Consider the following 14,888-nt stretch of genomic DNA (forward strand, 5'->3'; position numbering starts at 1 on the left):
TTCTTGATACAAATATAAGTTGTATCTTCCTGGGCCTCTAAAAGAACAAAATAATAAAAATAAACTCATTCCTTAAAAAGGATAAAATAGATATATTTCCAGTTATTTGCTTTTATTTTATTTTACTTATATATATTTCCTACTCCTTTTCCAATTAAAAAAATAATAATTTATTCTAATATACGAAGTTTTTTTAAAAAATCTTGATTTTATCCACAGTATACCTTTTGTCTTTTTTAAAATAAACCACAGTAAAAATTTTGTCCCTTTGATTTTGAGAAAACACGTTTTAGACATTTTATTTAAAAGTTTGTAACAGTAGCCTGAATTATTTAGAATTCTAAATCATATAAATAAACAAGGCATATTTCAATAAATTTTAAGGATTTCTTAAGAATCATATTAATGTAGGGCTACCAAATTGAGTAGCAAAATTTTGACAACCATTAAATGATAATATTTCTTCTTGCTGTTATCTAGGAGTCATGTGGATTTTTGTAAACCTCAATAATAGAAATAGTTGTTTAAGTGCCCTAGGTTTACAGTGCATATCTGATGTTACATACAGGGTATTACACAGGTAGAATGTATTTTGGATTTTTTTGGCTAGATTGGAACAGAATTTGCTTTAGTGAAACAAGATTTACACTATTAGGGGGGAAAAAGAAATATATTACAGTGCTTAATATTTGTAGCATGTGAACAAGATAATACAAAGTTTATTATATTGTGTTTTATTTTCTGTGTACATTAAATGATATTTATTTAATATGTAATAATAATAAAAATTAAGTAAATATATCTATAAGAAAATCAATACTTTTTAGTTTACATTAATCAAAATATAAATTTAAAATTTCTCCATTGTACAGAAATAATTTTGTTTTATTCACTAGTAGTATTGGATTCTGGTAGGTCAGTTGCTGTAGTATGAACAATTATAGTCCTGAAGTACAACAAATAAACCTATAAATCTTCAGGAGAATTCTAAATCTTTATATGCTAAGATGCTACATTTTCATACCGGTCCCAATAATTCTTAATAATTTTGCCAATATGAAAACTGTCATAACGATGTTTTGTAGAATCATAAAAATCATTCAGAGGCATTTAGATCAATATGCTTATTATGAAATATAGCACAAGCTTAAGTGCTTTGTGTGGGAGGTTGCATTGACAAAAGGCAGATTTTACTGGATTTGTTTTCAACATTATTTTCAGAGCTTCAAAATGTATTTAATTCAATTTGCAACTTACATTTTCAACTAACATCTCTGGTCTTGACGGCTGGGAGATTAAAAGATTGTTAAAAACTTGAGGTTATTTCAGAATGAAAATACATGTTTAAAAACGTTGTTTGAAGTTATATTTTTTCCTTAAAAATATCAGCAAGTCAAGTTATCAGCAGATGAAGTAGAATAATGTATAATGTCAGGCCCTGGAGTCATGATTAATTATTACGCATGCTGAATTAAATGTTTGAAATATGAAACTTTTAAAAAAAACAGAATTTTGTTGCATCTTTCACTGTCATTTACTAGTACTTATTGAACCAACTTTCTGAGGGACTGGATTTAGAAATGTGATTGGAGTATGAGAAGTTGGTATGTGTTTTTTTATATTTAGGAAATTAATTGAAAATACATCTGTTGTTCTGCTTTTTCTGCACTTGGAATAATTTAATTCAAAACCAACCAATCAAGCCTTTAAAAAAACAATAACAGAATTTTTTTCTTCTTTTCACAGTTAATCTGCTAGATTCAAAAGCAATTCAAGGAGAGCTGGGCTGGATCTCCTACCCATCACATGGGGTGAGTTCATTAAACTGTAAAATGGGAAACATTGCTATGTTATTTAACCTTTTCTTCTTTTGTGGAAAACAGAAAAACACAAGTATGATTTAGTGTGGTTTTACTGTTCTTTATTCCTTTTTAAACAGAGTTTATATTTTGGGACTCATGCTTCTATCACAAATCCCTGAATATGTTCTGTGTTTCATATATTACCAAAATAGCAGCCAGCATCTTTTTCAGTAGTATTAAAGTTACTATAAATATTTATGCTAAGGATTTCACTTAATCAGCCTTTTCTGACCTGTATTCCTCCGGATTTGGAAGGGCTTTAACTTCAATGACTCTTATTAGCAAGTTAGGATTGATTATATTGAAGATTGATTTGATATTGATTATGGTTTTGATTGAATGATTAAAGATATTTCAGTCTTTCCTGAACTTTTTCCACATTAAAGCATAAGGGATAGGCAAAGACAAAGTTCTTTCATGTGAATAATAATTGTGTTCCTTCTGTAAAACTGTCGATTTTAAACCAAATTGACCCCAAAAAAACCCCCTCCCCAAACCACCACTAGAGCCTCCATACCCAACAAGGACACCCTCTTATTTTTGCCTTGTACTAGAAAATAATTTTAACCATAATAAAAAATCTCTACTAAGCCTGAACTGAAATAGAATTGGTAAAACATGTTACCAATTCAAAATAATGTGAAACAAACATTGGCTGTTGTAGTTTCATTAGCTACATGTAAACAGTTATAAGCATGAGGAACAATGAGAACCATGCATTGTAATCTCACTCTCACCAGATCTACTTAAAGAGCTCAGTATGATTTGAAGGCTTCCATTATATTATAATTAGACTATATTAGAGACTCCATGCTTGTTTGGTCATTGTTTCGCAAATACTTTCTCACCAGAGAAACAGAATGATCATAGGCAGGCAAAAGCAGTAAGAGTGGGAACAACTTCCGATTTCCTGCCAGCTTTCCTATTGAGTTTTCTTATGGAAAGCTGGCAGAGAGTATGAGGAATCTTCCTTCCTTCCTTTTTTCCTTCCTTCCTTCCTTCCTTCCTTCCTTCCTTCCTTCCTTCCTTCCTTCCTTCCTTCCTTCAAGCACTGGAATAGCCATAATTTTCCCAATTTTCATTTCTCAGGAGTCATGGATTCCAGATTTTGTATCATTCTATAAGTTATCCTATTTGGGCTACATTGGTTGAAAAAACATTGACCTATGATAATCATTTCATCCAGTTAAAAGTTATGTCAAAGAGAATTTTAGTGGTATATAGATGGATATTTATACTTTCATTCATATATTCATATATGTTTATATTTTCCATTTCATACTTTCCAGGGAAAGTTGGGTTTATTACAGTATAACAGAATTAGACAGAATTAGGATCACAACATATTCTTTGTTTTCCATGGGTATCGTTAATGAAGTTTGAAGAAGGTGACTGGTTCTGCTAAAGTTAAAATCTGCTTAAAATCCAGTTAAGTCTTGGCCAATGTACATAATGACATATAACTAGATGACTTTATGATAGAAATTTTATGAAAATGCCTATTATCACATGGAACTGGTAAAAAACAACAACATATACATGAATGTAACAATAAAAGCCAAATAATATAGATCATATTTTATGACTGGTACACATTTATAGTAAAGTAATGAGTCTCATTTTTTATTGTAAAATTGGAATAGTAACATTTAATTTAATTCTGTATCTCTGTCTTTCGAAGAAGTGGCTTTTCCTTTTCTTTCAGCTTTGGGTGCTGAAAATCAAGAATTGGATAATAATGTGGCAAACTGGCTGCTGAAGCATCATTAGTCAAAATTCAAACAACTTCAGCTGTCACTAAATTAGAGTTTAGTATAATTTAATATAATTTAAAAATGACTTTGAATAAATTATTTTCTGGAAGATTTAGTGGACAAAGTTAACCAGTTAGGTGCACAAAAGTATGTAATATTTATAAAAAACCAATATTTTGGTGCCTCTGGTTTTTCAGCATCCAATTGACATTGACATTGCTTTTTAAGAATGTATGTAGCTCTTTACTTTAATGCTGTGATGGTAGTTTTATTGGAATTGAATTGTGATACTAATTAGAAAAAAAGGTTTTGCTTTATAACTGCTAATTCAGGGTTACCTAGACAAAAAATGATTTGCTTATGAGAACTTCATGTTTTCTATTTCACAAGTATGGGATGCTTTCATTATTATGCTATTTTATTTAAATGATGTTGAATTACTGGTTTCTTCATACTGTATTAAGCAGCATAAAAATATAACATAGCAAAATATGAAATTATATTGTCTCCTAATACATAATGTTTTCTCTTAAGAGAACTGTTCAATATATAACACTGTGTAATGAAATAAGGATGTAGACCAATCTTGTCTATATGAACCTGAAAATAAATGTCACAGAATAATACATTGAATACGGGAAATGTAGATTGAGTAAAATAATGGTGTATCAAGGAAACTTCCATAGAATTTATGGTGTGATTTATTATGAAATTTTAAGGCTCAATCATTGAATTATTCTTGTTTTATATACTTGTATTCTTAAGTAATCAAAGCAAGTTGTGCAAAATAATTGAAAAGAGGAAATACAATATTTTTACAATCCTTTCTTGTATATATTAATTAAAACTCCAAGAAACCTACAACTTTCTGAAATCTACCTATAATATGAATCTAAACTTCATAAGAAAAATAGTATAATAGCAATAGCACTTAGATTTACAGCCCTCTCTAAGAGGTTTACAGTGTCAGCATATTGTCCCCAACAATCTGGGTTCTCATTTTACTGACCTCAGAAAGATAGAAGGCTGAGTCAACCTTGAGCCAGTAAGAATTGAACTGCTGAACTGCTGGCAGCCGTCAATCAGCAGAAATAGCCTGCAGTACTGCATTTTAACCACTGTGCCACCATGAATGTATGCTTTGTATGACAAACAGGAACAAGGAAAAGGACATACAAAATGCCTATAAGAGTGCCTGTTCATGAGAGGAGGTCCAAGGAACAGAAAAAGAAAACCCATAATCTGCCGAGAAGTTGAAACTATACTGTACTTTACATATGCCTTTAAAGCTGTTAAAATAAATGCAAATGCAAGTTTCCATAATAAGGTTGTCACATCATATTGAAACATTACTAGTAGGGCACAGGTAATTTACAAGCTCAAGTTAATAGAGCTGTGCTTGAAGCATTGACTCAGAAATGAACCTTATGGCATTATATTGGCCAAATTTCAAAACACAACAGTATATTCGCATTATAGTCCAATAGCTCTTCAGAATCATATAATTTATATATGAAATGTGAATTTAGGTGGAGGAAAAAGAACAGGTTTTGTTTAATTGCTTGGGAATATTTGACATGGTTTTTTTTTCATTATAGTGCTCTGATTCTCAGTTATGCAAAATTCTGGGATTTATTTTAGAACAGTCTCCTTTATATTTATTAATTTGTGCTCTATTGGTGCTTTATTGAATCTGTATTGAAAGTGTTTTAATCCTTGATTCAGTATTATTATTCTGCAATAATGTAAAAGTTTAATTTATCCCCTTCACTTTTGGGGGAAAAAGAAGAAAAATAAAGCTATCCTCTACATTTATAACACTTGCACTAGTAATATTATAATGATTTGGTAAAAAAAAAAAACAAGAAAGAAAGAAAGAAAGAAAGAAAGAAAGAAAGAAAGAAAGAAAGAACTATTAAAAATGGCAAAAATTGCACTAGATGCATCTATTTCTACTTGATTTCAAAGTCCACAGAGATAATATTCTAAACCACCACCTGCATTTATGCCATTTTCATTCTGTCAATCAATCAAATCTATGAAAGGGTCTGGGAAATGAAAGCCTCTTAGTCTTTGCTGAACATATTATTGATATGCTGATTAAGCATAACAGAACTGATTATTAACTGCAATTCACATAAATTACAGCACTACAGATGTGGAATGGGGGACATGTCTTGTCAGTCAATAAAATGAATCTGACTACATTTGCAGAAGGGGAAAAAAGAGTCATAACCATATTTTATTTATTCAGGTAAGAAACTGTCCTGTTCAGTTTATTGTTAAAAGATTTCTGGTAACTGAGGCTTTCTGCACTTAGACTGTATAAAACAGTTTTCAAAATGTTTCAGATTCATTTTCAGTGAAAGCATTACTGTACTCTGTTATATATAGTGCACATTACACAAGAGTATAGTCTATATTTTAGACATGTGCATGTCTGTGTTAGGTCAAAGTTGGCTTCTACCGCTGGGAGAGAATGACTGGCTGAGGTTCACCCATTTTACTTTGAACCTAAGCAGGGCTAGAATTCACAGTCTCCCAGTTTTTAACCTGATGCTTTAATCACTGCACCATTCTGGGTCTCATATTTTGGCTTATACATATGTAAATATTGGTTACATTATTTTTTATTCTAAATTCTATTCAAAAAATCACTCACATGAGTTGTGAATTTCCCTTCCCCTTTACTAACAATGTCACTATAGTAAAAAGCATGTCTTAAATTCTCTGTTGTATTATTTAATAATGGAAAAAGTCCTTCAGAATATTTTCAATATAATTAAAATATTAGAATACAAAAGTATAATGGGTGCAAATGTATAACAAACTAATTTATTTTATATTGAGGAAGTTTTACAAAAAGAAGCAAATTTACATCAGGAAAAATGGAAAACATATAATGCAAGAGAAAAAGAAAATGATCTAAATAGCGAAGTATAATGTGTCATCCAGGTATGTCCCCTTATTTGATAAGCATAAATAGAGTTTCAGATCAACCATTTATTTTCTAGAAACATTAATAAAGATTTGGATTTGCTAAATTAGAACTGAGAATGTTAATCTAAATATTTAATTTTTGATAATAATGTCAGATATTCCTACAAAACTATAAGGAAGGCATTGCTGTTAAATGAATATACCTAATATTAAATTTGTTTAAAGATTTGGTAATGTATTTATTTATAACTATTGTAAATGTTAAGCTTATCTAAATACTACTTCTCTATTTATTTATTTGATTTTTGTTAATACATTTACATAGCTACTCTTCTCACTAAATATGACTTTGGTTGGAGTATAACCAACAATTAAAGCAATGTCAAAAATATTAAAACACTTTAAAAATAAATAAAATCAAGATTGTGGGATAATATCCATCTAAATACAATACAACTATCATGGTATCCCAAGATTGCTTGAAGAACCAAATTTTCAGGTCTTCCAAAAGGCTATCAGAGATGGATCAAACCTCATATCAGGGAGAATGATATTCTAAAAGGGATTTAGTCTGGGTCCCATCAGATGTAATTCTTTAGACCTGCAACATATCCTGGATCTGACTTTATACACCTCTTGCTTTTTTGCCTTCTTCTGTGCTCCTGCTCATCCCAGTTTCAGTGTTCAATATTTTGAAAATTCTTTGACAACAATTCATATTTTGGCTAATATTTATGGTATGGTATGGTATGGTATGGTATGGTATGGTATGGTATGGTATGGTATGGTATGATGTGGTGTGGTGTGGTATGTATGGTACAGGATAGGACAGGATGAGATGGGATGGGATAGAGCCACTTTGATTTAGTGGTTAAAGCTTTGGGTTAGAAACCGAGAGACTGTGAGTTCTAGCTCCACCTTAGATACAAAGTCATCTGGGTGACCTTGGGCCAATCCTTAGCTCTAGGAAGCTTTCAGAATCTTGCCAAGAAAACTGTAGGATTATCTAGGCAGTCACCAGAAGTCAAAGGAAATATATCAAATTAACCATTTACAGTTAGTCCCAATGGTGCTTTTTCAAAAGGCAACTGGACATCCTTTGTTTTTCCTTGAAGATATTTTGCTTCTCATCCAAGAAACTTTTCAGAACTGAAGCTTCTTAGATGAGAAGTGAAATGTCTTCAAGAAAATCCAATTGCCTTTTGAAAAAGTACATTTGGGATAACGAAGATCTGGATGATTGAGAATCTCCATAGACATTAACAGTTAGAATATTTTCTTTTGTGTATTTATTTATTTTGGTACTTTATAATACAAGGCTATTACACTAAGTATTGCATAATTTATAATGCATTATGCACAATAATCAAAATGCAAAAAGCAAACAATTAACTGCAAGTAAATAATAATGGTAACACATCATATTTAGAGTTATCAGTTCATCAGTGAAGCAAGTAAGCTTTCGTAGCTATGAAATCACTTATTGAGGATAATATTATTCAGGTGCCAACAAAGGATGCATAGTAATAAAATACACTTTTCAGTCAGCCTAAATTATGTAAGAAAATCAAACTTACTAAAAAAATAAGAAATTGCAGAGAAGAAAACACTGCTAATCAGAAGCAAGTTGCATTTATATTTAATTATGGTTCAGAAAAGATAATTATTCCGTGATGAAACAAATTAATATGTTTAAGACTTGGCAACTGAAAAACATCATTGATTCTATAAGTGTCAATAATTATCATATGAAACCTTGAAAATAAATGTATAATTCTACTGCAATATAGTTGTGCTGATGTTTCAAACAAGTGACTACAGTTTACTTAAAAGCTACTTTTCAATGTGTTTTTGGATTCCCCAAGTATGAATTTAATTCTTAATATTAGCTCATGAGGTAACTGGAGAAAAATTGATTGATGAAACCAACCTGATGATTAATAAGCTATGCCGTGCAGGGCCACCCAAGACGGACAGGTTATAGCAGAGAGTTCTGACAAAATGTGATCCACTGGAGAAGGAAATGGCAAACCACTCCAGTATCTTTGCCATGAAAACCCCATGTACTAAAGTAAAAGTAAAAAAGATATGACGCTGGAAGATGAGCCCCTCAGGTCGGAAGGTGTCCAATATGCTACTGGGGAAGAGCAGAGGGCTAGTACTAGTAGCGCCAGAAAAGTGAAGCGACTGGGCCAAAGCCGAAAGGACGCTCAGCTGTGGATATATCTGGTGGTGAAAGGAAAGTCCGATGCTGTAAAGATTTTTTCTCCATAGGAACCTGGAATGTAAGATCCATGAATCAAGGCAAGCTAGACGTAGTCAAAAAAGAGATGACAAGACTGAACATTGACATCTTAGGAATCAGCGAACTAAAATGGACAGGAATGGGTGAATTTAACTCAGATGACCATCAGGTATACTACTGTGGGAAAGAATCCCTCAGAAGAAATGGAGTAGCCTTCATAGTCAATAAAAGAATAGGAAAAGCAATACTGGGATACAATCCCCAAAATGACAGAATGATCTCAATTCGAATCCAAGGCAAACCATTCAATATCACAGTAGTCCAAATCTATGCCCCAACCACTGGTGCTGAAGAGGATGAAATTGACCGGTTCTATGAAGCCCTACAGCACCTTATAGAATTAACACCAAAAAATGATGTCCTTATCATCATGGGGGATTGGAATGCTAAGGTAGGAAGCCAAAAGATAACCGGAATAACAGGCAAGTTTGGCCTTGGAGTACAAAATGAAGCAGGGCACAGGCTAATAGAATTTTGTCAAGAGAATACGATGGTCATAACAAACACTCTTTTCCAACAACCCAAGAGGCGGCTCTACACATGGACATCACCAGACGGTCAACATAGAAATCAGATTGACTATGTGCTCTGCAGCCAAAGATGGAGAAGCTCTATACAGTCAGTAAAAACAAGACCAGGAGCTGACTGTGGCTCAGATCATGAGCTTCTCGTTGCAAAATTTAGGCTTAAATTGAAAAAAGTAGGGAAAAGCACTAGGCCACTCAGGTATGAACTAAATCATATTCCTGATGAATATACAGTAGAGGTGACAAATAGATTTAAGGAACTAGATCTGATAGACAGAGTGCCTGAAGAACTATGGATGGAAGTTCGCAACATTGTACAAGAGGTAGCAACTAAAACCATCCCAAAGAAAAAGAAATGCAAGAAAGCAAAATGGCTGTCTGAGGAAGCTTTGCAAATAGCTGAGGAAAGAAGGGAAGCGAAAGGCAAAGGAGAAAGAGAAAGATACACCCAATTGAATGCAGAATTCCAGAGAGTAGCTAGAAAAGATAAGAATACCTTCTTAAATGAACAGTGCAAAGAAATAGAAGAAAACAACAGAATAGGGAGGACCAGAGATCTCTTCAAGAAAATTGGAGATATGAAGGGAACGTTTCATGCAAAGATGGGCATGATAAAGGACCAAAATGGCAGAGACCTAACAGAGGCAGAAGAGATTAAGAAGAGATGGCAAAACTACACAGAAGAACTATACAAGAATGAGCTTAACATCCCAGATAACCACAGTGAGATGGTCACTGACCTCGAACCAGACATCCTAGAATGTGAAGTGAAATGGGCCTTAGAAAATCTGAGCAACAACAAAGCTAGTGGAGGTGACAGTATTCCAGCTGAGCTATTCAAAATCTTAAAAGACGATGCAGTAAAAGTGCTACACTCAATTTGCCAGCAAATTTGGAAAACTCAACAGTGGCCACAGGATTGGAAAAGGTCAGTTTACATTCCAATTCCAAAGAAAGGCAATGCCAAAGAATGTTCAAACTATCGCACCATTGCACTCATTTCACATGCTAGTAAAGTTATGCTTAAAATCCTACAAGCTAGACTCCAGCAGTATGTGGATCGAGAACTACCAGAAGTACAGGCAGGATTTCGAAGAGGCAGAGGAACTAGAGATCAAATTGCCAACATACGCTGGATCATGGAGAAAGCTAGGGAGTTCCAGAAAAACATCTACTTCTGCTTCATTGACTATGCAAAAGCCTTTGATTGTGTGGATCACAACAAATTGTGGCAAGTTCTTAAAGAGATGGGAGTACCAGACCATCTCATTTGTCTCTTGAGAAACCTATATGCGGGTCAAGAAGCAACAGTGAGAACCGAACACGGAACCACTGATTGGTTCAAAATTGGAAAAGGAGTCCGGCAAGGCTGTATACTATCACCCTGCCTATTTAACTTATATGCAGAGCACATCATGAGAAAGGCAGGGCTAGATGAATCAAAAGTTGGAATTAAGATTGCCGGGAGAAATATCAACAACCTAAGATATGCAGATGATACCACTCTAATGGCAGAAAGTGAAGAGGAACTAAAGAGCCTCTTGATGCGGGTGAAGAAGGAGAGTGCAAAAGTTGGCTTGAAACTCAACATTAAGAAAACCAAAATCATGGCATCCGGCCCTCTCAATTCCTGGCAAATAGATGGGGAAGAAATGGAGGTAGTGACAGATTTTATTTTTCTGGGCTCAAAGATCACCTCAGATGGGGACTGCAGCCAAGAAATTAAAAGACGCTTGCTCCTGGGGAGGAAAGCTATGGCAAATCTAGACAGCATACTAAAAAGCAGAGACATCACCCTGCCAACAAAAGTGCGTATAGTCCAGGCCATGGTTTTCCCAGTTGCAATGTATGGCTGTGAAAGTTGGACCATAAGAAAGGCTGAGCGCCAAAGAATTGAGGCCTTTGAACTATGGTGCTGGAGAAGACTCCTGCGAGTCCCTTGGACTGCAAAGCGATCAAACCGGTCAGTCCTAGGAGAGATCAACCCTGACTGCTCTTTAGAAGGCCAGATCCTGAAGTTGAAACTCAAATACTTTGGCCACCTAATGAGAAGGAAGGACTCACTGGAGAAGAGCCTAATGCTGGGAAAGATTGAGGGCAATAGAAGAAGGGGACGACAGAGAATGAGATGGCTGGATGGAGTCACTGAAGCAGTAGGTGTGAATTTAAATGGACTCCAGAAGATGGTAGAGGACAGGAAGACCTGGAGGAACATTGTCCATGGGGTCGCGACGGGTCGGACACGACTTCGCAATTAACAACAACAACAACAAATATTAGACAAATGTAATTTCTAGTATCTTCCTAACTCTTTTTTTCTCAGAGGACTTTATTAATATGGATACTCAGACAAGTTATGTTTAATCCAGTTTATATTAATCTTAATCCAACGGAGCATTTATTTAAATTTTTCATGTAAATTACATTCAACATAGTTATCATTTGTATTTAAAGGATGAAATGAATGTCTTTTCTATAGAGCCCCACACTTCACCCAGCTGTGGAAGAGTTTAATTATTTACTACATGCAAATTAATTCTCCAAGATTTGTGTGTGTGTGTGTGTGTGTGTGTATCATACATACATACATGTTTTCTGAGAATATCTATTTGGTTCATAAAATAAGATTGAAGTATTTGTTCTTTATGAGTTTCAAATTGATAATAACTAAAATCAGTAAAATAGAAAAAAACAGTTTGCTTCAGTCAAAACTCTGTTTTATTCTACTAATTCTTGCCTGCTTTTTATATTGTCAAAATTTTCCTCTTCACTTTATGGTAACCCTCTCAGTTTTTTTTTTTTTGTTTTACAGTTTTATTTTTTAAAATAATTAAATCCACCATCAGCTTAAGAAAAGAGTTAAGAGCCTAGCAACTATGCTGCCACTGCACATTTGAGAAGAAGGGGGTAGAAGTGAAAGACTTTCTTATTTAATTACATATATAATCAATCATTCTGCTGTTTGCAGAATAACTTGTTGCAGATTGGGTATCATTTTTCTGTGGTTTCCAGAAATGTACATTTCAGCTCCCATTCTGAGGCCTAAATAAAGATTTTATTTAGAAGTTATACTGTGTATGTTCCAGCTTCCCATTTTCCCTTTTAACTTCAATGGTTAGAAACAGTATCATTTCCCTTGTGGGCAGGCATTTTATTTCTGTCAGACTCTCAACATAAATGCAGACCATTTGTGGAAAGTTATCAGAGATGAGATCATGGTGGATATTCCCTTCCCCCACCTTCAAACTCTCCAAAGAAAAGCCTTCCCGTCATTTCTGAATTTCCCACTGTTCTCTTCTTCAGAATTGATTAGCATAAGATAACCATAGAATAAAATGCTGATGCTCACTTGGAAATAATGGTTGCATTATGTCTCAAATGCAGAGTCCCCCCACTTCGTTACATCATATTTATGATCCTGGAGACCTTGGAGAAAACTGAGTTTTGTAATTCACACAAGCAACAAATACTTTAGATGTACATTGCCACCTAAACCCTTCATAAAGTTCCACTTCTAGGACTTTAATTTTTTAAGTAAATATAATTATCAAAATACTTTTCAAATAAATCTTAATATATTAATATGAAATATGCCTTATTCTGTAATAAGTATGCTGAACAGAAGTTTTTATTGTAAATGTCATAAGATTTATAAACGACTGTCATTCTTTAGAGGAAGGGTCATTGGAAATAGGTTTGGAGACTAAGCAGTATCTACAGTTGTTGAAATCCTGTTGGAGGATGACTAAGGTTTCTCCTTCAAAGTATTTTTTTGGTCCATTTCTCATAAACGAGCTCACTGAGGATTTGTTGAAACTACCAAATTATTTCTCTTGTGGAAGAAAGTGTTTTCATTAAGTAGTTTTTTCAAAATAAAAGTAACTAATTTTGACCCATCAAGATTTCTAAAATGCTCCTACCTGTAAATTTTAGGGTGCCCTGCTTTGATCAAGGAATGTTGTACATGAGAAACTATAAATGAAAAGTTATTACATTTTTCAACCACTTTTTTAATAAAAATAATATTTCAACATAAAAATCTGTTATGTAAAAGAAGAAAGCAGAGAGAGAAAGAGAGAAATAACTTCTTAGCAGTAGGAATTACTGACATAGACACATTCCACAGAATCAAATTAAGATTAAAATTCTTTTTTGGCCAGGAAGCTCACTGCATAATTCTGAAAAATAATTGTATCTGCCATTCACAAGATTGTGCAGGGTGGCATGTTATGCACTTGATTTCCTGCAAAGTATTATACTCTTTCCCCAAACAGCAATTCAGAAAACTTGCATGATCTTTATTTATAGGGCAATAAATCTCAGCCAATCTGAACAAAGAAGGAATAGTTTCAGCCATGTTAGGAAAGTAAGACTTGCCCGATAAATAGTAGGTTCCTATTTATTAGTATACTGTATGAAGATGTTAATAGGAGACCTATAGAGACACTGGTACTGAAAGGATTAAAAGAATAAGCCAACAGAGCAGGAGGTGGGAGGAACTGGGGAGGGGAAAAGTGTTCCAACAGGAACAGAATAGATTTGGACATCAGCAGCAGGATTGAATTATTTTATTTTATTTTAAGAGGGCAGGAAAAAGGAACAGCCAACGGCAATAATGTGAAGACATCCAAGAGGATAGGAATGCGGTTTGTTTCATACTGTTCATGAGAATGTTGAGGATATATTTTTTCTTTTTGATTTTTTAATAAATATTTTATTGAAAATATATTATTCAACATGTATTATTCTGTACACTTTTCCTATAATCTCCTCCCCTCCCCCTTCCCCCCCTTCTCCTTGTCTTCTTCCTCTTCCTGCATTTTCCACTAAATAGTAGTTTCTGTGAGGCTTTGAAATTGAAAAAAGGTGACTTTTCCTGCTGTCCATTCCTGATCTAAATCCCTTAAAATATCAAATATTTTTATCCTTGAAATTTTAAATACCATGAATACACACACACACACACACACACACACACACACACAAATATACATACACACATACACACACACAGAGAAACATAAATGGTGCATAAAATACAAAGGATAAACTAAAGCCAACTAGTAGTTAAAAGATTCTAATTCAATTATTAAAGTTATTAAAAGCTATTGAAAATTACAGAAATAAAAAATATAATTTGGAGAAGAACTTGGATGGATCACTGATGACTAGCTAAACACTAACTAGGCAAGTGAGACTAAAGACAATGGAAGTTTGGCTGAATTAGAAGAAGTATTGTATCAAAGGATATGAAGTCCTTATTACTTTCTGTTTTCCCAGTATACTTCCATATGCTACATTTCCAGAAAGATATTGGTTAGAATAGATTCAAAGGAGTAAGACACAATTGATATATGGATTTAAAACAGGTTGATTTGACACTTCAGATATTTATTTTATTTATCAAATTTGTACAACCACCATTCCACTCCCACAACCCCAACCACTATGGGTAACTCACAAGTAAAACATAAAATGTTCAGTCTGGAAAAAAAGAAAA

At 33.6% G+C, this 14,888-nt stretch overlaps 1 protein-coding gene across 4 annotated transcripts in view; it reads left to right on the forward strand.

Annotated features, from left to right (window-relative positions):
- Positions 1-14,888, forward strand: part of EPHA3 (EPH receptor A3) — a 231,882-nt gene that overhangs the window by 26,386 nt on the left and 190,608 nt on the right. For all 4 annotated transcript variants that reach the window (XM_039345858.1, XM_039345856.1, XM_039345857.1 and 1 more), the window contains exon 2: positions 1,747-1,811. In XM_039345858.1, the coding sequence (XP_039201792.1) occupies positions 1,747-1,811 (65 nt within the window). The remainder of the gene's footprint in view (positions 1-1,746; positions 1,812-14,888) is intronic.

Source organism: Crotalus tigris, unplaced genomic scaffold (assembly GCF_016545835.1).
Source record: "Crotalus tigris isolate CLP2741 ecotype Arizona unplaced genomic scaffold, ASM1654583v1 scf7180000017980.1470182205:1502881, whole genome shotgun sequence".
Lineage (NCBI taxonomy): Eukaryota > Metazoa > Chordata > Lepidosauria > Squamata > Viperidae > Crotalus > Crotalus tigris.